We start from the raw sequence: 23351 nt of genomic DNA, 5'->3' as shown, positions 1-23351 counted from the left end.
GAATCATAGAATCAATAAGGTTGGAAGAGACCTCAAAGATCATCAAGTCCAACCTGTCACCCAACACCTCATGACTACTAAACCATGGCACCAAGTGCCATGTCCAATCCCTTTTTGAACACCCCCCAGGGATGGGGACTCCACCACCTCCCTGGGCAGCACATCCCAGTGGCAAATTACTCTCTCTGTGGAGAACTTCCTCCTCACCTCAAGCCTAAACTTTCCCTGGTGGATTTTGAGACTGTGTAGATCTAAATCTACTCTGCTCTAGTTTAAAACCATTGCCCTTATAAAAAGTCCCTCTCCATATCCTCTCTGTCCTCTCAGGGTGAGGTTTGACAGGGATGTTTCATGGCATGGCAATGAGTTTGTTACTGGGGGGTTTCTTGACTGGAGGAAAGGTGTGGGTGACACAGAATTGTCTTTGGTTTCTGTTTGAAAAGCCTACTCAGTTTGGTACTGTTGCTATGTGGGCACGCTTTGGCCAGGGTTGGAGTTAATAAATATTGGAGAAGCTCTCAGTGTCCCCAGGCTTGGTAAATGTCAGCCGATTTGGCCAGTCTCGCTGGAATCCAGCGCAGGGAAGCCTGGCTGGTCCGGCTGCAATGCTGCAAGGCAAAGGCAAGGTGTGGGGTTGTCATGGAGCAGGGGTCTCTGAGTCTGTGGGTGGCACAGAATCATTTATATTTTACAACCTGTAGGCTTAACAAGCTAAATAGTGACCTTTAAAAATGCCAGCAAAGAAGCTTTGAGATGCTCAGCAGCATTGGGAAGCTCCTTTTCCAGTCACTTGATACCCACAGGAACGTGGCCATGACAGTCCAGGGTTAGGCACCTGTTTACAATGCTCAGTGAGGGCTGCTCAGCACTGGTATGGGCAAGTCCAAGCACCCAACAGCTCCAAAATCACAACTGTGGTTTGCACATCAATAACCTGTGGCAGAATTTGGGCAGATTTGGGACAGGGGCATATGGAAATGGGATGCTGGAAGAGCTGAGGCAGAGCTTTGAGCAGCCTGTGCCTTGATGTATGCACCCACTGTGCTTGGGAAAGGGCATCACAGGCACACAAAAGGCCTGTGATGTGAAGAAAGGAGTGGGATTTGGGCTTAGACCTCAGCTGAATGATCAGAGGACTCAGAACTGGGCAATATTTCCCCAATTTCCTGTGGCTAAAGCATGTTGTCCTTTTCCCACTTCTCCCTTCTCTTATTTCTCAGTCTCTGGCTCGTGCCCTGGATTGTTTAAGCTTTCTGAGGCTCTCCTGAGAGCTATCCCATGCAGAAATCTCAAGGCCACCCAATGAGGCTTTTATGTTTCTTTCTCACTGCAGCTGTACACAGCCACCCTTTTGCAGTAGTAGGCATCAAGGCCAGGATGCTGGAGATGACATTTTTCACCCTCCTCTGCCTCTATGGTGAACACCTTCCTCAACAAAGGCTTGCCAGCAGAACACCCCGCAGCAGCGCAGTGTCTGTGATGCTAAAGTCTTTCTAGCCTTGGACTAATGAGCTAGCTGGGTGTAAAAGCCCTGAACAAAAGGACTTGGGGGTGGTGGTGGATGAGAAGCTCAACAGGAGCCAGCAGTGTGCACTTGCAGCCCAGAAAGCCAACCAGAGCCTGGGCTGCAGCAAGAGAAGCAGAGCCAGCAGGTTGAAGGAGGTGATTCTCCCCCTCTGTTCCACTCTGGTGAGATCCCACCTGCAGCACTGTGTCCAGTTCTGGAGCCCCTATTACAGAAAGGATCTGGAGGTGCTGGAAGGTGTCCAGAGAAGGACCATGAGGATGAGCAGAGGGCTGGAACTGCTGAGAGAGACTGAGAGAGTTGGGGTTGTTCAGTCTGGAGAACAGAAGGCTCCAAGGAGACCTAATTGTGGCCTTTCCAGAATCTGAAGGGGGCTACAGGAAAGCTGGGGAGGGACTTTTGAGGGTGTCAGGGAGTGATAGGACTGGGGGGGATGGAGCAAAACTAGAAATGGGTGGATTCAGATTGGATGTGAGAAAGAAGTTCTTCCCCAGGAGGGTGGTGAGGCACTGGCACAGGTTGCCCAGGGAGGTGGTGGAAGCCTCATCCCTGGAGGTTTTGAAGGCCAGGCTGGATGTGGCTGTGAGCAACCTGCTGTAGTGTGAGGTGTCCCTGCCCATGGCAGGGGGATTGGAACTGGCTGAGCCTTGAGGTCCCTTCCAACCCTAACAATTCTATGATTCTAAAAGAGAAGGCTTGGAGATGTGCCCCTCCAAGAGCTTCTGGCACAAAGCAGCTTCACTGAGCAGCAATTATTGTATTATCTCCATAAATATTTCAACTTCTCAAGCAAAGCAAGGAGGAAATAACTCTTCAGGGTGGAATTAATAAAACCAAACCTCATTAAATCTCCCTAGGACAGACTGACAAATGTTTTAATAAGATGATGGGAAGTGTTCCTTAGGAGCTGATCTTCTTAATGACTTGTTTCTGTACCGTTAAATAAGGAATCGCTAGAGGAGATCAGGAGGGGTTGCTGAAAAGCCTCTGAGAACATATGTTTCATTCCTGGCTCCTGAGAGCCAGCTGGGCTGGCAAATGGCCAGAGTGAGCTAAGCAAGGGTTAAAGACCCACTGTTGCTTGAATTTCAGATATACTGGACTCATTGGCCTGCCAAAAAAAAGCATCAGACCTTCATGGACACCCCAATATTCCTCTGCATGGGCTGGTGTAGCTTCATACCCAATAGAGAAGGGCAACAAAGTTGGTGAGGGCTTGGAACACAAGCCCTGTGAGGAGAGGCTGAGGGAGCTGGGGTTGATTAGCCTGGAGAAGAGGAGGCTCAGGGGAGACCTTCTTGCTGTCTACAACTACCTGAAGGGAGGTTATAGCCAGGTAGGGCTTGGTCTCTTCTGCCAGGCAACCAGCACCAGAACAAGAGGACACAGTCTCAAGCTGTGCCAGGGGAAGTTTAGGCTGGATGGTAGGAAGAAATTCTACACAGAGAGAGTGATTACCCATTGGAATGTGCTGCCCAGGGAGGTGATGGAGTCACCATCATTGGAGGTGTTCAGGAGGAGACTTGATAGGATGCTTGGTTTAGTTGATTAGGTGGTGTTGGATGATGGGTTGGACGCGGTGGTATCTAAGGTCTCTTCCAACCTGGTCTGGTCTATTCTATTCTATTCTATTCTATTCTATTCTATTCTATTCTATTCTTCCTATCCTATCCTATCCTATCCTATCCTATCCTATCCTATCCTATCCTATTCCTCCATCCAACAAATCTCCAGCTCAGGAGTTCAGCCTGATTTAAATGAGTGTGGGAATCACCTGTATGTGTTGTTTTTTTTCCCTAAAGCTGAAACAAGATTCTACGTGTGGGTGGGGAATGAAATCCCAACATTTAGCTATAGAGCCTTGGAAGGCAGCAGGGAAGTGCAGGTAAATAAGTGCAGCACATTATCCCATTTATTTGAGGCATGGATTGGAATGGCAAAGCAGGAGCGTGCTCTTTGCACCTCTGGAACAGAGAAGGAGCGCGGGATAAACAGTGTGGCGTGGGTGTAAAATCAGTTGATGGGCTGGGAGCATCTGTGGGGGATGTGGTACGTGGCTTGGATAACTATCAGAGAAGAGGGCAATGCAGGGGAGCTGCAGACCTCACTGCAAAGAGACAACAACGAGCAACTGCTGTGTGCAGTAGTTCTTGGAGCAGCAGTGTGGGGTATCAGGGCATGGGGAGACAGGTGCAGCCCTCAGCTCTGGCCAGCCCCATGCCTGCATTGCGCTCCTACACTCAGGAGGGCAAATCACATCCCAGAAAACCTGCACTCAATTAAAACAATAACCCAATCAGCCCCTTGAAGGACCCCCCCCCCCCCCCCCCCCCCCCCCAGCTCCGTGTTCATCGGTGACAGGTCCCAGAGGAGACCACAAGGGCCCATGGAATAGCCCCTCCTCCACAGAGGCAGCAATCAGATCCCTAGTGGTAGCAATCAGAGCTGGGCTGGCTGTGAGAGTTAATCAAAACCTAGCTGTAATTAGAGCAGAGCCTGTCTGAGCTCCTGATTAATACATCGATGCCTTTGTTACGGGCAGGCTGCTGGCTGCTGGCAGGGCTGTGAGCAGGGGGGGCTGCCATGGAGGGAGGGAACTGCCAAGGAACTTGTTCCAAATCCCAAATGCAACGACATGACTTCACCAAGGAGATTTATGGGTTTAATACACCCTCCTCAGCCAGAGTGGGGAGAGGATTACATAGAATCACAGAATCAGTAAGGTTGGAAAAGACCTCAGAGATCATCAAGTCCAACCTATCACCCAACACCATCTAATCAACTAAACCATGGCACCAAGCACCCCATCAGTCTCTTCTTAAACACCTCCAGGGATGGTGACTCCACCACCTCCCTGGGCAGCACATTCCAATGGCCAATCTCTCTTACTGTGAAGAACTTCTTCCTAACATCCAGCCTGAACCTCCCCTGGTGCAGCTTGAGACTGTGTCCTCTTGTTCTGGTGCTGGTTGCCTGGGAGAAGAGACCAGCCCAGTATGGGACTCCTCCCCGGCAGAGGAAGATGAAGGGTGAGGTGGTACAACAATGAATATACTGTCTGTAAAGACTTGTGCAGGTGTGACATGCATGTCTGTGTGTATGTCATAGACTCATAGAACCTTAGAGGTTGGAAGGGACCTCCAGAGGTCATCCAGTCCAACCCCCCTGCCAGGATAGGGTCACCCAAGGCAGTCTGCACAGGAATGCATCCAGGTGGGGCTCAAAAGCCTCCAGAGGAAGAGACTCCACAGACCCCCTGGGCAGCCTGCTCCAGGGCTCTGTCACTCTCACTGTAAAGAAGTTTCTCCTCATGTTGAGGTGAAATCTTCTATGTTCCAGTTTGTACCCATTGTTCCTTGTCTTATTGCTGTGCTCCACCAAAAGAAGATTGGCCTCCTCCACCTGACACCCACCCCCCAGATATTTGTAGAGTCTTCTCTTCCCCAGGCTAAACAGCCCCAGGGCTCTCAGTCTCTCTTCAGAGGGGAGATGTTCAAGTCCCCTAACCATCCTTGTGGCTCTCTGTTGGACTCTCTCCAGCAGGTCCCTGTCTCTCTTGAACTGGGGAGCCCAAAATTCGACCCAATACTCCAGATGTGGTCTCACTAGGGCAGAGTAGAGGGGAAGAAGAACCTCCCTAGAGCTGTATAATATGGTGCTGGGAAAGGACACACACATGTATCTTGGGTATATTGCATGTTCTGAGCACATTCACAGGATCACAGACTCCTGACTCTCTCATCCTGTGAACTCACTTGGAACATGCAATGTATTGCTGTATTTTTCTAGGGAGAGCAGAGATCTCCCAGCTGTCCAGGAATATTTGTGACTGCATCCAAGTTACTTCTTTTTTTTTTCCTCAATCCAAATGCTCAACAAATGTTTTCCCATCGCTCCACTGGCTCTGTTGCTGTTTATTTGTCTTGCAGTGGTGCCTGTACCTTCCACAGAGGGGATCTGGTGCGGTGCTCCACCAGCTGCCACATCCATAGTCCCAGGCTGCCTGTTTATTGCTCTCCCTGCCTGCACAGGGTGAGGGAAAACCAGCAGGACTTGTCAGAAAGTGTCCATGCTCAGCATGACTCTGGTCTCCTGGCCTAAAAAGCCCAGCAGCCATTGCCTTTGTACCAGGCAAGGCACTGCAGCCCCAGAAGCTGCATGGTCTTGTGGTATGGCATCTGCTGCTCTGCTCCCTGGTAGACTAAGGTACAGTCCCCAGCAGAACCACAGAATCCTTTAGGCTGGAAAAGACCTTTAAGTCCAGCTGTTAACCCAGCACTGCCAGGTCACCACTAAACCACATCCCTCAGCACCACATCTGCACAGCTTTGAAATCCCTCCAGGGATGGGGACTCATCCACTGCCCTGGGCAGCCTCTTCCCAGGGCTTTTGGAGCAGGCATTTTTCCTAATGTCCAAGAGAGGGACAGAGAGAGGAAAGAATAAGGGAGGGAGACAACCTGCAGTGCCCCTCCAATGGGGCAGCCTGGATGGGGACACTGCTGCACCACCCTCACTGTCCTGTGCTCAGTTGCCTGGGTGAGCAGTGCCACACTGGTCTGGGGGCATTACAGATCTCACTGCTGACAACCAGCTGGTGAGCAGCTTTTTCTAAATCACCTGACCTTGTCTGCAAACATCACCAGGCCATGGAGGAAGGACAAAACTTGGGGATGATCACTCTGTGGTAAGGGTTGTGTTTCTAAGGCTGTGATGATCCCCCCTCTATCCCACCTGGTCTTCTGATGCATCTCCCCATATCCTGCACTGATGCTAGCTTTCCTCCTTCTGCCTTGGCTGTGGAATAATGGTGCTGCTGGTGGAGCACACTGTGTTGGGCTGGGGAGCACTGGGACTATGGAAGGGAGCATGGTCCTGCTTGGAGAAAGGCTCAAAAGGTGGCAGGATCCCATGTGTGCTGCTGAGTGCACCCCACCCACCCCCCAACCCCAAGCAGCATCCCAGTGAAGGTCCTCATGGAGATCTGCTGCAGCTCATGGAGTGCCCTGAGCTGGTCCTACCTCTGCTTCCTGGGACAAGCTGTGCTGGTGAAAGGGCAAAGCAATGCTTCAAGCCTTGCCCTCTATGTCTCCGGTGGTGCTACAGAGAGGTGTGTCAGGAGATCATGAATCCAGCACACTGCCTGGCAGTTTGCTTCAGCATCATCACCCAGTGATGGTCACCATGCCATGTGTGTCCCTGGAAGCACTGTGGATGGGGTGGGGAGGAGAGCAAGTATTTTGTATTAGGGAGAAGTGATTAACCCCTCCTCTAACTGGATGCTCAAGAAGCCTTCAAGAAACTCATTCTCCTCTGCCAAATCAGGGGTGAGGAATCAGCTCTGCCACCAGTTTCCCCAGAAGTGTTTTTCTTCATCTCATTCTTCTTTTATGACTTAAAATAGGAGACAAAGACCCTCGGGGTTCCTGCAGAGCTGCTCCAGTTGCCATGGAAATAACCCTTGATAATAGCTTCACCATAAACCAGGAATCATTTGCTTTGGGGACCTGGAGTACTCATGTTGTGCCTCTGCATACTCAGAAAACTGGTGATGCTGTGACCACTCTGGTCTCACCCCTGAGCCTGGTCATTGCTGGTGGCATGCAGGGAGCTGGGAGTGCCTGTCCTCATATCACAGCACTGAGAATCCTGAGTCCCAGAGGAGTCTCATGGCAGGAGGTGCTGGCACACAGGGTCAGGCTGCCTGGCAGGGGTTTGCCTGGGCCACATCCTGTCCCAGCAGGCACTGGTGGGTGGGAATGAGTCTAGGGGAAAAGGGATAGGAGTGATGTTGGGGTTAGAGGAGATGGTTTTATCACTGCACTTTTTTGTAGCTCTGATGCTGAGTGGTTAGCTTCAGACAAACCTGGTGTGGTCAGTGGCCTGGCTGGGCTGGTCTTGGTCTTGTAGAGCTTGGGGTCAGACCAACTGGGTTGGTGTTAGACTGATTGGAGTGGCATTGGGCAAATATTGAACTGGCTGGGCCAGTGCTGGACTGATTGTGCTGGCAGTGTTCTGGCTGTACTAGTGTCTGTCTGGTTGTGCCAGTGTCCCACTTTTGCCAGTGGCTGTCAGGAGTTGGAGGAGCAGGACCATGCCCTGGGCAGGGCACAGCAGGACTGTGCTGGGGAAGGGCCCTGGGGTGCTTTAGGTAGGTCAGTTGTGCTGGTAAAACCTTTTATTGTTTTCCACCTTTGGATTGCTTCAGGAGCTTCTGTCACTGGAAGAACTTGTCCTCCTCCACCAAAGCTTCCTGGGAGCAGCCTGTCTTCTGCTGAAGGCATTTCTTCTCTATAGGCTGTCTCCATCCTTCCTCTGGGCCCAAATAGACAGAGCTTTCCTTTCCTTCCTCTTCAGAGAAAACCCCTAAAGCTGAAACATCTTGAGGCTCTCCTCTTGCAGTGGAGGATAGGAGGTTGGGACTGCCGGAGCTTGCTGCTGCTGGCTTGAAGGCATCTTCAGCTTGCAGCTGCCTGCTGAGGGTCATGTTAATTGTCCCAAACTCCTTTTACTTGAGCACTGGCTTGGCCATACTCTTGTGGATGAAGGCACTAAATAACATGCTGAAGCTCTCTGGGCAGGGAGCTGCAAAGCACAGGAGGGGCCACGTTCCAGACCTGCACCTGCTGGCTCTCTCCCTGCCAGGCAAGAGTGAGGCCATTTAAGCCCAGGGTAAAGAGCTCAGCTGAGGGCTTTGGGTAAACTCCTCGCTCTACTGCTTTGGTTATCTGTAAATAGAGCAGTGCTAGTGTGACCTCCCTCCCAGCACAGCTTCTGCAAGTCTGGCCCAGAGCTGATGGATGCTGGAGGGCTGTGTGCTGGGTGACCCACAGATGCTGGAGGAGTTACGTGCTTCCCACAGGGTGGGAGGGTATGTGTTCATTCCTTCTGTGGCCCTTATGATCAGGGAGGGACACAGAGGGGACCAGCTTGCATGTGGTATGTTGGATGGAGGCTGCCCTGGCTGGGTGCAGGCTCTCACCCTGCTCGCTGTCTGCCTTGGCAGGTGTATGAGAGTGGCAGCAACGTGGACCAGTTTGTGACGCGCTTCCTGCTGAAGGAGACTGCAAACCAGACCCAGTCACTGCTGAGCTCTGTGGAGAGTGCTGTGGATGCCATTGATGAGCAAACCAACCCTGCCAGGTCTGCCACACCTGATTTCCTTCCTGCTCCCTGGGGGGGTGGAGGGGGAGGTGGAGGATGCTTTCCTGTGATGAAGAAAAATGCATCAGGTGGTGTGCAGGAGAAAAAAGCAGCTGAGCAAGCAGCTCCTTTCTCTTTGCCTCCCTTCCCAGCTTCCTGACAGCTCTAGGAGCTTTTTTCCACCTCTCTGTCTTGGCCTGTTCCATGTTCTCTCACAGACCTAAGGGTCCCTCTTGACTCTTTCACCCCCAAGTGATGCAAACAAGGGCAGCACACTGAAGCCAGGCTGGGCAGCGGTGTGAGCACAGGGGTGCTTCTCCTAGCAAAGCCGCTGGTCCCATCCATGGGATGTGTCTGGGGTGTGCTGGCAACCGCCCATGTTGTGTGGCTTCCCGTGCTGGGGTGCTGTCCTGTCCTTCCTGCGGGGGCACCCACGAGGCAGAGTCATCCATGGAGGCAAAAGGTGCCTCCTCCCTTGGTCCCATGTGAGTGGACTCACCATCCCCTCAGCTGAGCATGTGCTACCGAGCTTGGAGAAGACAGCTGCGAGATTTCTGGAGTGCTATGAGGGCTAAAACTTCAGCGCAGCCCCCCTTGGTGTCACAGTGTCACTCTCTTCCCCAGAGCACCACCACCACCAGCTGTGGCCAGGACAGGTTGCCATGGAAACCGTTCATTAGCTGCTCATGAAGTGATTCTCTCTCCTGCCATCCCTACAAATCAGGAAGCCATGGGATGTTTGGGAGGATGCCTCGGCTTCCCCGAGCTGTGGGTAGGCAGAGGGGACCAGGCACAGGGACCACAGAGAGTGAAGATCCCAGCTCCCTGCTGGGACACCCCAAGGACCACAGTGCTCAGTTATAGAATAGAATAGAATAGAATAGAATAGAATAGAATAGAATAGAATAGAATAGACCAGACCAGGTTGGAAGAGACCTTCAAGATCATCGTGTCCAACCTATCACCCAACACCATCAACTAGACCATGGCACCAAGCAGCCCATTCAGTCTCCTCCTAAACACCTCCAATGATGGTGACTCCACACCTCCCCTGGCAGCCCATTCCAATGGGCAATCACTCTCTCTATGAAGAATTTCTTCCTAACATCCATCCAGATCTTGGTGTTTTGGGTTTGAACAGCAGCAGCAGTTGCATCCACGCCAGGTGACATTGGTCTGGGTCTCACAGGAGCTGTGGCTGGCTGGGACACAGGGAGCCCCTGGGAAGTTCTGGTGGCATCTCATCAGCTTTCCTAGGAGGAATGCTCTGCATTTCATTACATCACATCCATGCCTTCTGCCCATTTTAGGAGGAAACCACTGGCCTGTGGCAAACCTCGTGGAAAACACATGGGGAAAAAACAAGTAAGAGTGTGACAGAAGCCCAAGAGCAGACGGAGCAATTAGAGCCCATGAAAGACTTTGCAGGCTTTTATTTGCAGACATGTGGGCCCAGTTCATAATGAGGAGCATTGTGGCTGGGTTCTCATGGTGCTAATAACAACAACAACAACAATAAAACAAAAAATCAACCCACAACAGAAGAGAAAAAAAAAAAATTGATTTGGTGCATCTGTTTGAAGACAAAGAGGTGACCTGAAAAGCACCAAAACACAGGGCTGTAAAACCAAGTGGGAGAGCAAAGCATCCCAGCCCGAGACACCTCATTAAGTTGTGATTAAAAAAGAAGTCTCTGTGTGCTCTTGCCTAATTTCCTGCCTATTGACAGGGGATTATTCAGCCCTGGCAGGGGGATTGTTGCACAGCCTGCAGCAGCCAGGGTTTTCCTGCCACCTCTTATCGCTGTGCTTCTTTCCTTATCTTGGAGATGTTCTTCAGCACCAGGTCTGCTTGTCACATTCCTGTGGGCATGGTCAAGTCCACGCTGGCTGATGTGGGGGCACAACAGCAGCCTGGACATAGAAGCATAGAACAGGATCAAAGAATTGTTTCGTTTGGAAAAGAAGTCTAAGATCAAGTCTAACCGTCAGCTTAAGACCACCGTGGCCATTAAACCATGTCCTGAAGTGCCACGGCCACACAATCCTTGAACACCTCCAGTGATGGTGACTCCACCACCTCCCTGGGCAGCCTGTGCCAATGCCTGACTACTCTTGCAGCAAAGAAATCTGTGCTGATTTCCAGCCTAAATCTCCCCTGGCACAATTTCAGGCCATTTCACCTCATTCTATTGCTTGATACTAGGGAGAGGAGACTGACCTTCACCTCAGGTAGTTACAACTACAATGAGCCAATGAGGTCTCCTCTCAGCCTCCACTTCTCCAGGCTGAACAATCCCAGTTCCCTCAGCTGCTCCTCACCAGAACCTGTTCTCTAGACCCTTCACCAGACATTGCTCCTTCTGCACCAAAGTAGTCAGCTGAAATCATCTGGTGTAGCTGGTGAGGGTAAAGAGGTAAAGGGTAAAGAGCCCTATGAGGAGAGGCTGAGGGAGCTGGGGTTGCTTAGCCTGGAGAAGAGGAGGCTCAGGGGAGACCTTCTTGCTGTCTGCAACTCCCTGAAGGGAGGTTGTAGCCAAGTGGGGGTTGGTCTCTTCTCCCAGGCAACCAGCACCAGAACAAGAGGACACAGTCTCAAGCTGTGCCAGGGGAGGTTTAGTCTGGATGTTAGGAAGAAATTCTTCCCAGAAAGAGAGATTGGCCATTGGGATGTGCTGCCCAGGGAGGTGATGGAGACACCATCCCTGGAGGTGTTTAGGAAGAGACTGGCTGGGGTGCTTGGTGCCATGGTTTAGTTGATGAGATGGTGTTGGATGATAGGTTGGACTCAATGATCTCGAAGGTCTCTTCCAACCTGGTCTGGTCTATTCTATTCTATTCTATTCTATGCCATGCCATGCCATGCCATGCCATGCCATGCCATGCCATTCCATTCCATTCCATTCCATTCCATTCCATTCCATTCCATTCCATTCCATTCCATTCTATTCTATTCTATTCTATTCTATTCTATTCTATTCTATAGAGCTGAAGGGTAAAGAGGGAGCTGAGTGCCTGAGGAGGGGCAGGAGAGCAGGGATGATGCTGGCTGGTGTCATGTCCATCAGCTCCCCAGTGCTCAGCATGGTGCCTTCATCCAGGAGCTGCATGGCTGGCCAGAGGTGCCAAGACCAGACAGGGCTTTTGGATAACCTTTGTCAGCACACAGACGTAACAGAGCTGCTCTCACTGGAAGGAAACCTTGGAAGCCCTTTGGGCAGCTCAGCCTCTCCCTCTGCAGCTCAGGCTTCCCACCAGTGGAGGAGGAAGGAAAGAGAGGATCATTCTTCCCACAGCTCATTCCCATCTCACTGCACATGGATGGCAGCTGCAAAGCCTTGTCTCTAGCTTCCAAATGAATGAGGGCCTGGAGCTGGATGGTCATTGATGCCTCATATGCATGCATTCATGCATGCTCCTTTTCTCCAAGGGGTGCTGCAGGCCAAATGGACTTCCTAGCCCCAGAGGAAGAAGCCAAGGTGGAAAAGATGCTGCAGTGGAGAACCACAGCCTGTTGGTGGCATAAATGGTCAGGCTGCCAGGAGGGCAGGCAGGCTTTTCCTGCTTCTGGGCAGCAGTTTGGGCATGGGCAGCTCATGTGCTGTCCAAGTGAGGGCAACTTCTCCCATGTTAGTCTCCAAAGCCACCTGACTGCAAAAATGGTCCCCCTGAGGTGCAGCCACTCAGCTGGGCACACCTATCAGTGCCCAAATGTCCAATGCTAGCTGTGCCTGGCTGGGGGAGAAAAAAATCTCCATGGGCTGCAGCAAATGCCAGGGGGGCTGCTGGGATGTTTCAGAAGCAGGAAAGAAAAGTGACATCTGGAAGCAGCCCAGTGATGGTGCTTTCATCTTGCCCCATTCCCCATGCCAGCTTCCCCTCTCCAAGGGGTCTGATGTTGGTGGCTCAAGCTGTGCTGGACATGCCCAGCCCTCCCTGATGGCCTCTGTGCTCTCTGGTTGCAGGCACTACCCCAGCAAGGCTGGCCATGGGCAGGTGGATACCTGGTATGACAGCCCCATGCCCAGCTACTCTCCCACCAGCTGGGTGGTCCCCAAGGAGCATGGAAAGAGCTTCCAGACTGGTAAGTGATGGCATTTTCCTGGCTGTGCTGGCTGGCTGGGGTGGCTCAGGGAGCTTGGGGAAGGGAGCTGCAGAAGCACAGAAGTGATGCCCAGTTCCCCGTGGGGCAGCAGGGCTCTTAGAGGTTCCCACGGTGCCTCTCATGCCATCATGTCCTCCACACAGGTTCCCCTGACACCAAAGCAGAGGGGCTGGAGGGGCAGATCAACAGGCTGGCTGAGCTGATTGGCAGGCTGGAGGACAAGGTAAGGATCAGCATTTCCACACATGGGGCTGTCCCTTTGGTGTCCCTGCACCCCCACCACCTCCCTGCCCTGGTTGGGATGGAGGTGATCAAAAGGTGGCCATGCCCATCCCTCTTCTGTGGTGTAAACAGGCTGTGGGTGGGAGCTGGACTGCTGCTGCTGGGGATGTTGGAGCATCTAATCAGCTGGCAGCAGCTATTGGATGTGGAACAATTAACTGTGAGGGGTTTTTAATCAAGAAGAAGCATAAGGAGGAAGGCAACATCCCTTGCAGAGGCAATCTTACTCCATCTAGGGACTGATGGAGAAGATGTTGCAGTGCAGGCCACATTTCTGGAAACCTCCTGGATTGCACCTTCAGAGCAGAAGGGATCAGGGGAAAGGTGGTGATTTGCTTGCAGGCAGAGAGGTGCTGGGGAGCTTGAGGGCAGGACAATGTCAGTCATGATTGATAGAGGAAACAGGAGCAGGCCTGAGGCTGGGAAGGCACAGTGGGCACTGAGGAGGGCTGGGTACCCCTGCTCCTGCCATCCCAGGGACAACAGGGGGACTGTGAAAAGGTGACAGCTGTTCAGGGGCTGATGCAAGGACACGGTGTGGGGGATGCTGGCTGCTCTGGGAGCACAGGCAGCTTTTGCAGAGGCTCCTGACAGGAGGGTGTGAACCTGCAAAGAGCTCCCACAGCCATCCCGTGCAGAGAAGGGACACAGCCCGTTATGCCAAGCCCTGGGGACAGTAACTCACAGGCCTGGGAGGGACACACGTGCTCAGCCCACTCCCCCCAGCATTGCTGTGCTGCCTTTTCCAGACTCTCTGGTTCGACCTGCACCAGCGGCTGTCAGACAGCGAGAGCACAGCTTGCACGGTGAGCTGCCCTGCAGCGTGGGAGCACTCGGGGCGGGGGGGGCGGGATGGGGAGGTGGGGAGGGGCTTCTCACCATGTTTTTTGTGTCTCACACGCTGCTGTGTTTGGGGGGGGCTGGCAGTACCTGCTCCTGGTGCGGGATGAGATGACCGTGTCACACAAGCATCTGAGCGAGTTCTGCAGCTCCCTGAAGCAGTACCTGAAGAGCGTGGCTGGGGAGCGGGACTGCTTCCAGTGGGTACCACCCGCAGCTGGGGGCTGGGGTCACAGGGCAGGGGGGGCTCAGCAGGGGTCCCAGGGCAGGGGTGTTCAGCTGGGGTCACAGGGCAGGGGGGGCTCAGCTGGGGTCACAGGGCAGGGGGGGCTCAGCTGTCCTCGCTCAGCTGGGGTCACAGGGCAGGGGGTGCTCAGCTGGGGTCACAGGGCAGGGGTTGCTCAGCTGGAGTCACAGGGCAGGGAGTGTTCAGCTGGGGTCCCAGGGCAGGGGTTGCTCAGCTGGGGTCACAGGGCAGGGGTTGCTCAGCAGGGGTCACAGGGCAGGAGGTGTTCAGCTGGGGTCACAGGGCAGGGGTTGCTCAGCAGGGGTCACAGGGCAAGGAGGTGTTCAGCTGGGGTCACAGGGCAGGGGATGCTCAGCTGGGGTCACAGGGAAGGGGTTGCTCAGCAGGGGTCACAGGGCAGGGGGTGCTCAGTTGGGGTCACAGGGCAGGTGCTGCCCTTGCAGCAAGATGTACCCCACCACATGAAGGTCTGAGGCAAACCAGCCAGAATTTGGGGTACAAAACCTCTTTTGCATGGGCTGGGGAGTGCAGGGAGGGAGTCCCACCCCACCTGGGCTGCTGGGGTTTGGGTCACCCCTTGGTGGGGTGATGAGGCAGGAGGGATACCCCATGGTTTGAGGCTCACTGCTCTCCCTGCTCCTGCCAGTGTCACCGGGGTGAAGCTGCCTGATGGAGTCACCTTCATCATCTATGAGTTCTGGGAGACTGAGGAGGACTGGAAGAGGTAGGGGAGGGGGTTGCAAAAAAGCTCTTCCTTTGCTGGGGTGCTCAGGCATGGAGGGATATTGGAACTGCTGAGCCCCAAGCTCTGTCTGATGGCAGAGGCAGGGCTGTCTGTCCTGGGGCTATCATTGTAAAGGGGACAGGGTGGCATGGGAGGTGTCTGTCCATCTCTCACCTGAAGCTGCCTTTGGACATGGAGGATGGGAGGTCTCACTGTCCTGAATCATGGCAGGGTGCTTTGCCCAAGGGAAGGGCGAGAAGGCTCCCAGCCCCTGCCAGAGCCCAGAGAGTTGCAGGGGGCTGGGAGGGTGATTTCAGTGGACACTGTCACTCACTCTCTCCTGCTGGGCGCAGGCACCTGCAGAGTGCCATCTACAAGGGCTTCCAGCATGTCAAGGTGGACACGTTGAGCCAGCCTGAGGCCATCTCTAGTGTGGCTGTGCCAGGTAGGAAAGTGGCAGCCCCACGGGGTGGGGGACGTGGACCCTCGGGTGGCCAGCACTGCTCCCACTGCTGGTGAGCAGGGGCCACAGACTGGGGAGCAGCGTGGGAGGGACAAGGTGGATCAGAGTGACCCTCTGGTGCCGTTCCCCTGCAGCTGCCTGGTGCACCCTGAGCCGAGAGTGACCACCTCTGGGGGGGGTGGTCCGCCAGCCCCTGTCCCTGCTGCAGGGTGGCTGTGACTCCCCCCCTGTGTGGCTGGGTGGTGGGAGGTGTTGGTGTGATCTGTCTGCAGTGAAGGAAACCCCTGTGTGTGTCCCCAGCACCCCATGGGTCCCCCTCTCCCAGATACCCTGTCACCCGGGTCACCTCTCCCTGGAGTGGGATGGTCTCTGGTTGGGGGGCAGAGCGGGGTCTGCCAGGGAGAGGTTGGCATGGTTTGGGGTGAGGGGTGGCATCCCCCAGGCATGGGCAGGTGGGGATGGATGGGAGGCAGGGTGGACACAGCCAGATGATGGGGAGGGAGTTGATAAGGGATGGGAGTGGGAGGCTGGAGTACCCTCTGGGGGGTGCAATTTGGGAGTCCCTGCTAGTCCCCCAAGGCCACCTAGATAGGGGCCTGGGAGGGGGCAGTGAGGCTGCATCCAGTGAGCATCCCTGCAGGGACAGGAACCTGTGTCCCTGGGAGGGGGCTCAGGGTGGTGGCAGAGGGGTATCCCTGCTCCCAGGGTGGTCCCAGGGGTGTCCTTGGGTTGTGTGGGGTGGCAGTGGATGCCTTGCAGGCATGAGGGTGACAGCTCCCCCTCCCGGTTCCTGGGGTCTGTAGGTCTGTCTGTGTGTCTGTCTGGCCCATCCTGCCCCGACCCTGCCACGCCCGGGGTCGCTCAGGATGCGTGGCCGATACCCTGTCCCGTCTTTATTTGCCACTCTATGATGGCCACAGTGATATCAAATAAAACCACCATGGGCTCCAGCGGTGTGCTAGTGTCCTGGGGGCTGTCCAGGGATGGGGGGCATGGTGGGGAGCGTGGTGGAGGTTCCATGGTCCCTCAGCGCAGCAGCCCCAGCACGGCCAGGGCAGCACTCTGCCCGCAGACAAAGGCACCGACAAGCACGGAGAGGACACCCCAGGTGATGAGAGCAGCCCTGTGGGGACACGAGAGGGGCCAGTGGGACAGAGCTGGCCTCAGTAACATGCCACCCACGGGCAACTCCCTGATGCCTGGGCACACCCCTGATACCTCTGCACATCCCCTGTATCTGGGCACAACCCCATTGCCTGGTCACATCCCTGGTAACTGAGCTCACCTCTGGTGCCCAGGCAGGTCCCCATCACCTGGGCACACCCCTGATACCTCGGCACATCCCCTGTATCTGGGCACAACCCCATTGCCTGGTCACATCCCTGATAACTGAGCACACCTCTGGTGCCCAGGCAGGTCCCCATCACCTGGGCACACCCCTGATACCCAGGCACGTCCCTCCATACCCACTCTTCGGCCCCACAGCAGACTGTCTCTCACAGCAAGTGCCCCCTGCTTCCAGGGACTACATGTGCTTCAAATCCCCCTCCTCACAGGCCTCCCACCTCAGCCAGTGTGACCTCCAGGTACCCTACCTGGGCCATGGGTCATGAGGTGCTGCACCCTGCCCCTGCCCGCTGCAGACACTCACCTTTTGCGTGGCCCCAGGGCGCAGGTCCCAGTCATGCACACCAGGCACAGCCCTGCCACCAAGGCAGAGGTTCAGCACCAGCGTCACATCATCCAGCACCCAGGCCCCCACCAACACAGCCCTGCACCCTCAGAAGGGGAGCAGAAGGGGACACCACCACCACAGCCCCTTCCTGCAGCGCTGCCCTTGGCAGCGGCAATCCCTTTCCTCCCTCCCACCGCTCGCTCTTGCCTGGGAAGATGAAGATGAAGAAGGCGCTGATGCCCCCGATGAGCTCGATGACCTTGCCGATGTCCGGGACGAAGAGGGCGATGACGAGGGTGCTGGCCATCCAGGCCACCGTCAGGGCCACCCGGCTCCACCGCTCGCCTGCCTCGGGCAGCGTCCTGCCTCTGCGCTTGGGGGGTGCCCACGCGTCCCGCACCACCGACCTAAGGGAGGTTTCGGGGGGGCTGATGGGACACGGGCTCTGGGGGGTGACCCTTGCCTCGCCACCAACCCCCTCACCTGCCCAGCAGCACCACGATGGGGTAGATGGTGACAACGGAGACGCCAAAGAGCAGGCGGGCAACGATGACAGCTGGGTCGTTCCCCGGGTAGGACATCAGCACGTCAGAGGCCACGGCCTTGCCGAAGGTCAGGTAGCCGTAGAGCCCTGCCAGCAGAACGTGGAGGTGGGATGCTCCCACCCCATCCCCCCTGCAAGAAGGACCTCGAGGAGGATGGATGAGCCCTGGGGACAGGAGACACTCCACCCCCCCCCCCAGGGCAAGGAGAGGATGAAGGGCTCTGGTGCTGGGGTTACCGGTGAGGGAGTAGATGAGTAGGCAGATGAGCATGGAGAGCACCGAGACAGCGACCCAGTGGGAGAAGCTCTGGTTGTGCATGCTGCTGTAGATGGCCACACAGGCCTCGTGGCACTGCAAGGCATGGCAGGGGGAGGGGTGGTGCGGGGACAACCCCCACCCCCAGTGCCTTCCCTCCTACCCATGGGTGCCCTGTCCCATTCTCCCCCATTCCCAGGAGCTTGTGTCCCTCCCCACAGGTACTTCTGGTGACATCGATGGGTCACCCTCCCTGCAAATCCCCCCTGCAAGGGATGTTCTCCCTGTGAGCCAGGGTTCCAGGAACAGCGGGGCCAGGGTGACCTACCTGGAAGCCAAAGCAGATGGTGGGGATGACACTGAAGATGGAGGCCCAGGAGGAGACCCTGTGGCATGGGTGGAAAGAAGTAAAGAGCAAAGGGCATGAGGCTCTCAGAAGCAGAAGGGACCTTGGCATAAATTATGAAGCCTGGGTACCACCATGGGAATCTCTCCCCCTGTGAATCTCTCACCCTGTGATTCTGGGAGAAGGGAGGATTGCTGTGGTGTAAGCTGGGGCTGGGGGTGCCACCCAGCCATCAATGTGCCAGCTCTGTCCCCAGCTCAACCCCCACCCCTGCACTGGCTCCAGCCCTGCCCCATGCCACTGATGATGCCGTGGAGGATGGGGTGGGAGGGACACAGGGCTGACCCCCACCCCTACTACCTGGAGGTCTGGGAAGGCTCAGAGGAGCCCAAGGTCTTGTCCTGCAGGTAGTACTTCAGGATGATAACCACAGTGAGGTAGCAGGCGGCCAGTGTGCCCAGGATGCTGCCAGGGCATGAGAGAACATCAGCACACCGACCCCCAGCAGCTGGAGGTCCCACAGGCACCCGGGAGGAGTTGGTGTGGTTTACAGGGTGCCCAGGGATAGGCCACTACAGGGGGCAGCCCAGGTAGTACCTGGAGTACTTCTGGAAGCCAATCTCCCTGGGGACAGAGAGCGGGAAGATGACAAGGACACAGAGAGCCGAGAGGGTGACGCGCTGGTCCATGTACCAGGGGGGTGCCGAGGGACTCTCACTCAGTGTCCCGTTGGGGTACAGGGAGTCACACACTGTGAGGGGGAACAGGTGGGTCAGCTGCATCCCCAAAATTGGCCCACTGGGGGATGGAAGCATCAGACCAGCAAGTCCTGTGTCCTCGGGGATCACAAGAAAACCCCGGGGCAGCCCCCAGCCCACGTGGGACTCCTTCCCGCTATTCACAGGATGCACTAGCCCTGAACAAGCCCCGAATGAGGTGAGGGGAAACAACTCACACTTCTCCAGCTGGTCACCCACCACCCTCAGGAGGGCCACGGAGATCATGAAGAGGTTGAGGAGGAAGCAAACCTCGCAGAGCTTCCCCACCGCCGCCCCGCACACTGCCCGGACGACCCCCTGGTAGGTGGGCTGGGTGCTGAGGGCCGCAGCGTAGCCTAGCACCGCCAGCCCACTCACCAGGAAGACCAGCGAGCCCTGTGGGGACAGGACCCAGCAGAAGCACCACGCTGACCCTCCAACACCCCCGGGACCCAGGGACACCCAGCAGGGCATGGCCAGGGCAGGCTGCTGGCTAGGTCGCCTTGTGGCACGGATAACACTATGAACAGGGACGAGCAAAAGGATAGAGAAGCAGCCCTGTGTTACACTTCGGGGTTCGTTTGGGGGTCTGAGAGCGTGAAGGGGACCAGCCACCAGTTTCACGTTAGGGTGAGCTGGGAGTGTGGCTCTCGATGCATACAGGGTCCCTGGAACGGTACTGGCTCTGGCAGTCCTGCTCTGCCTGCTCTGCCTTTCAGTCTGTGTGGGCTCGAAGCAGAAGATTTCCCCCAGACCCTCAAACCCCGGAACAGGTGCACCCCTCCGTCCCTTCATCCCTTTCCCCAAGCCAGAAGTGTCCTCCTCTTCCTTTGGGGATGCCGCTGCCCGCAGCCCCTCGCCCCCGTCCTGCCGCGGTGCTCCCCTTACCAGCTCCACCAGGAGGGCGGGGACGGCCCCGCCGGCCCTGCCGAAGGCCCAGGGGAAGCTCAGCAGCCCCGCGCCCAGCGCTGATTTCAGCATGATGAAAACGGCCCCGGCGGAGGAGAGCCCGGCGCTGCGCCCCGCCGCCGCCGGCAGCAGGGGCCGGCCCTCGCCCCGCTCCATCCCGCCGCCTCCCTGGCAGCGCTCTGCGCCGGGGCGGGCAGGGGGAGCGCAGCCCCTCTCACCCCCTCCCTTCCCTCCGCCGGGGCGGGCAGGGGGAGCGCAGCCCCTCTCACCCCCTCCCTTCCCTCCGCCGGGGCGGGCAGGGGGAGCGCAGCCCCTCTCACCCCCTCCCTTCCCTCCGCCGGGGCGGGCAGGGGGAGCGCAGCCCCTCTGTCACCCCCTCCCTTCCCTCCGCCGGGGCGGGCAGGGGGAGCGCAGCCCCTCTGCCACCCCCTCCCTTCCCTCCGCCGGGGCGGGCAGGGGGAGCGCAGCCCCTCTCACCCCCTCCCTTCCCTCCGCCGGGGCGGGCAGGGGGAGCGCAGCCCCTCTCACCCCCTCCCTTCCCTCCGCCGGGGCGGGCAGGGGGAGCGCAGCCCCTCTCACCCCCTCCCTTCCCTCCGCCGGGGCGGGCAGGGGGAGCGCAGCCCCTCTGCCACCCCCTCCCTTCCCTCCGCCGGGGCGGGCAGGGGGAGCGCAGCCCCTCTCACCCCCTCCCTTCCCTCCGCCGGGGCGGGCAGGGGGAGCGCAGCCCCTCTCACCCCCTCCCTTCCCTCCGCCGGGGCGGGCAGGGGGAGCGCAGCCCCTCTGTCACCCCCTCCCTTCCCTCCGCCGGGGCTGGAAGGGAGGGCACAGCCCCTCCTCCCCTCTTGCCCTCCACCAGGCCCCGCGGGGGCGGGCGCAGATGAGGCCGGGGCCGCGCGGACCCCGCGGGAACAGGGACAGAGCCGCCTGCGGGAAGCTTCTCCCCCACCCAAGCACTCCAACTCCCACTCCGGCTCGAGTGGCGTAGGGCACGGGGAGGGACCGCGGTTTGTGCAGCCTCGTGGTCTGGCACCAGCCGTCCTGCTCTGTGCGGGCAGCCCCGAGGCTCACAGGGCTCATCCAGACCCTAGGAAAACCAGCAGCTCCCAGTACAGGACTCAAGGCTGGGCAGGCTGAGGGCTCCCTCTTCCAGCTGTGTTCACTCCATACATGAAATTCCCACCATGGGACATGTTCAAGCATGCTGGGGTGGGGAGGCTGAGCGGAGGCAGCTGCAGCCCTTCAGATTATTTGGCTGGTGGATGCTTCACCGTTTCTTGTGTGCAGGATGAGGTCAGGGCCCCTTGGTGTCTCTGCAGCAGGTTGAAGCCCACCAGGATGCTCCTGCAATGGCGAGAGTTTAACCAGGAGCTATGCTGTCCCATCCCATCCCCTGCCCTGCTCCATCGAGGGAAAGGAGGTTCCAGGATAAAAGGATGTGGTGACTGATGCTGCCTGGAAGAGGCTACATCCCATGGGGACAAAGGCTCCATGCCCTATGCAGGATGAGACCCACAGCTGCTCTGTGGCACTGCCCCAGCACTCAGAGCACAGGCTCCTGAGGCTGGCTTACAGCCCCTAATGCATTTTTTATTTCCCAAATATGTGGCCTTCTGATCTGGCTAAGAGGGATAAAGAGACTTTAATCAGCTGGTAGGAGGAATTATGGACAGCTAATTGTGCCTGCCACCTCCATTACATCTCCAGGGCCTCTAGGGCTTATGACCATCTAGTAGGCCCCTTCCAGGCATTCATTAGCTGCACACCAAAGGCTTTGGAAATAATTGGCCTCTACAATTTAGAAATTGGCCACTGGGCTGTAAAATACCAGCCACTGGGAAAGGCTCTTAATTCAGACTGGTGCTTTGATACAGCCTGACTCTGGTTTGGAGGCTGTGGTGGAGCTGTAATCTCTCATTAGCACCGACCCCAGCAGCACCACCAAATCTTTCCAGGCTCCCTGAAATCAAAGGGACACAGCCCACCTCCCATACTGGCACAGCAGCCCCAGGTGGTTTCTCTGCTATGGGGTTCTAAGCACCCTCACTCAATTTTTTTTGCTCCCTTTCTCCCATTTATGTGAGTGGCCCTGGGGCCCAAGCTGTAACTTGAGGGTCCCTGTGGGTTGGCAGCTTGGTGCACTGCTGAGTCCCCTTGCTTGGTGCCCTCCTACCTTCTCTTTGATGGAAAAAAGGATGCTGATATATTTTTCCACATCATTATCATTGAAGACAGTCAGAGGTGCAAATGGACAGTCCTTGTTTTGGACAATGAAAACCCACACTACAACTGCACTTTGCTACCTGCAATCCCTTCTCTGAAGTAAGACCCTTGAGATTTCACACCTTTACTCTCATTGTGAAAGCTGTCAGTTGGTCCTATGGGAAACCCCAATGCCATGGGTGAGATGGACCTGACCTAGTTGAAGCTGTCCCTGCAGACTGCAGGGGATTAAACTAGATGACCTTTAACAGTGCCCTCCAACACAAACCATTCTGTGATTCTATGACAAAATCCCCTCCCTGCTGGCATAGGTACATGGCCAGAAAGAGGAGCAAAGGGCACCTCTGAGCTCCAGCCTCATTGGGATGGCACAAGCAGCCCCACCTCAGGACCATCTCCTCAGTCTTGATGAACTTCCACTAAAATGGCTTCAAAGTGAATGCTTGGTGCCTTCTCTGGGCATCACAGTAGGATGTGGCCTCTTCCAGTTCATCCTCATCTTCATAAGGGAAGAGATAGGCTGGGGAAAGCCACCCACCTCCCCAGGTTAGGGAAGATGGGTTTTGAATACTTCTGTGCTGCAAAACCCTACCCATGGTCACCCTTTGGAAGGTTTGCCCCAGGCTACACGGAGAAATGTTCTCTCCTGCAATGCCCTTCCCAAGGCGTACAACCCCTGTCCATGATGGGAGGCCCTGAACAGGATGGGTGCAGTCAGATGCCAAGCGAGGGAGCTAAACAGGATCTGTTCACCAGTACAGATCACTCCCCTGCCTGTCACTTCTGTCACCCACAGAGGCAGCCACCACCTTCTTGCTCCCCCTGGGCAAAGCTACTTCTATTTAGAGCCATGATCAAAGCAGCTGCCAGGGAAACCTTGCACTTCTGCTACAAGAGAGAAGCTGCTTCAAAGATGATGTTAACCAACATCATGTGGTCAGGGACAGCTTATGCCTGTCCTTATCCAAGCTCCTAACAAGCCATGGGCTTTCAAGCAGGAGAAACCAAAGGAGACAGGACTTTTGGCTTTGTGACTGTGGCAGTTTAGGCTGGGTGCCTCCTGCTGCTGCCACACGGGGTGCACCTCTGGTGCCCTGGGTGTCCAGCCCAGTGGGTGGACACAGGAAGCTGTGTATTGCTTACCCATAATATCCTGCTCCCTATAAATCTATCAGCAAGGTCTCATACTTCCTCTCCCCTTGCTGCTCAGTGGGAGATGCTCCCTATCTGGTAATGGGAGTTATCTCAAGGCCTCTTAGGCCTGGCTAGGGCTAATGCCAGGAGGAGAAGGGGGAAGGGTAATCTCAGATCTGGCC

The 23351-nt window shown here is 56.2% G+C and overlaps 2 protein-coding genes across 3 annotated transcripts in view; one reads left to right on the top strand and one right to left on the bottom strand.

Annotated features, from left to right (window-relative positions):
* Positions 1 to 16277, top strand: part of NECAB2 (N-terminal EF-hand calcium binding protein 2) — a 103200-nt gene extending 86923 nt beyond the window's left edge. For both annotated transcript variants that reach the window (XM_068150457.1, XM_068150458.1), the window contains 8 exons: positions 8531 to 8667; positions 12632 to 12750; positions 12915 to 12994; positions 13803 to 13859; positions 13981 to 14093; positions 14787 to 14864; positions 15218 to 15309; positions 15462 to 16277. In XM_068150457.1, coding sequence (XP_068006558.1) covers positions 8531 to 8667; positions 12632 to 12750; positions 12915 to 12994; positions 13803 to 13859; positions 13981 to 14093; positions 14787 to 14864; positions 15218 to 15309; positions 15462 to 15490 — 705 coding nt within the window. In that variant the 3' untranslated portion in view covers positions 15491 to 16277. The remainder of the gene's footprint in view (positions 1 to 8530; positions 8668 to 12631; positions 12751 to 12914; positions 12995 to 13802; positions 13860 to 13980; positions 14094 to 14786; positions 14865 to 15217; positions 15310 to 15461) is intronic.
* SLC38A8 (solute carrier family 38 member 8) lies at positions 16277 to 19971 on the bottom strand. The gene is made up of 10 exons (XM_068150456.1): positions 19795 to 19971; positions 19104 to 19302; positions 18746 to 18899; positions 18509 to 18613; positions 18131 to 18188; positions 17784 to 17898; positions 17486 to 17633; positions 17210 to 17409; positions 16979 to 17030; positions 16277 to 16450 (listed from the first exon to the last, which is right to left on the bottom strand). Exons 1-10 carry the CDS (start codon positions 19969 to 19971, stop codon positions 16354 to 16356), a joined length of 1305 nt encoding a protein of 434 aa, XP_068006557.1. The 3' UTR covers positions 16277 to 16353.
* Positions 19972 to 23351: the final 3380 nt, after the last annotated feature.

Source organism: Melanerpes formicivorus, unplaced genomic scaffold (assembly GCF_026170545.1).
Source record: "Melanerpes formicivorus ecotype bairdi unplaced genomic scaffold, bMelFor1.0.p_v2 SCAF_20, whole genome shotgun sequence".
Lineage (NCBI taxonomy): Eukaryota > Metazoa > Chordata > Aves > Piciformes > Picidae > Melanerpes > Melanerpes formicivorus.
Note: the sequence above shows the minus strand (reverse complement) of the source record. Positions and strands in the feature narration are given on the sequence as shown.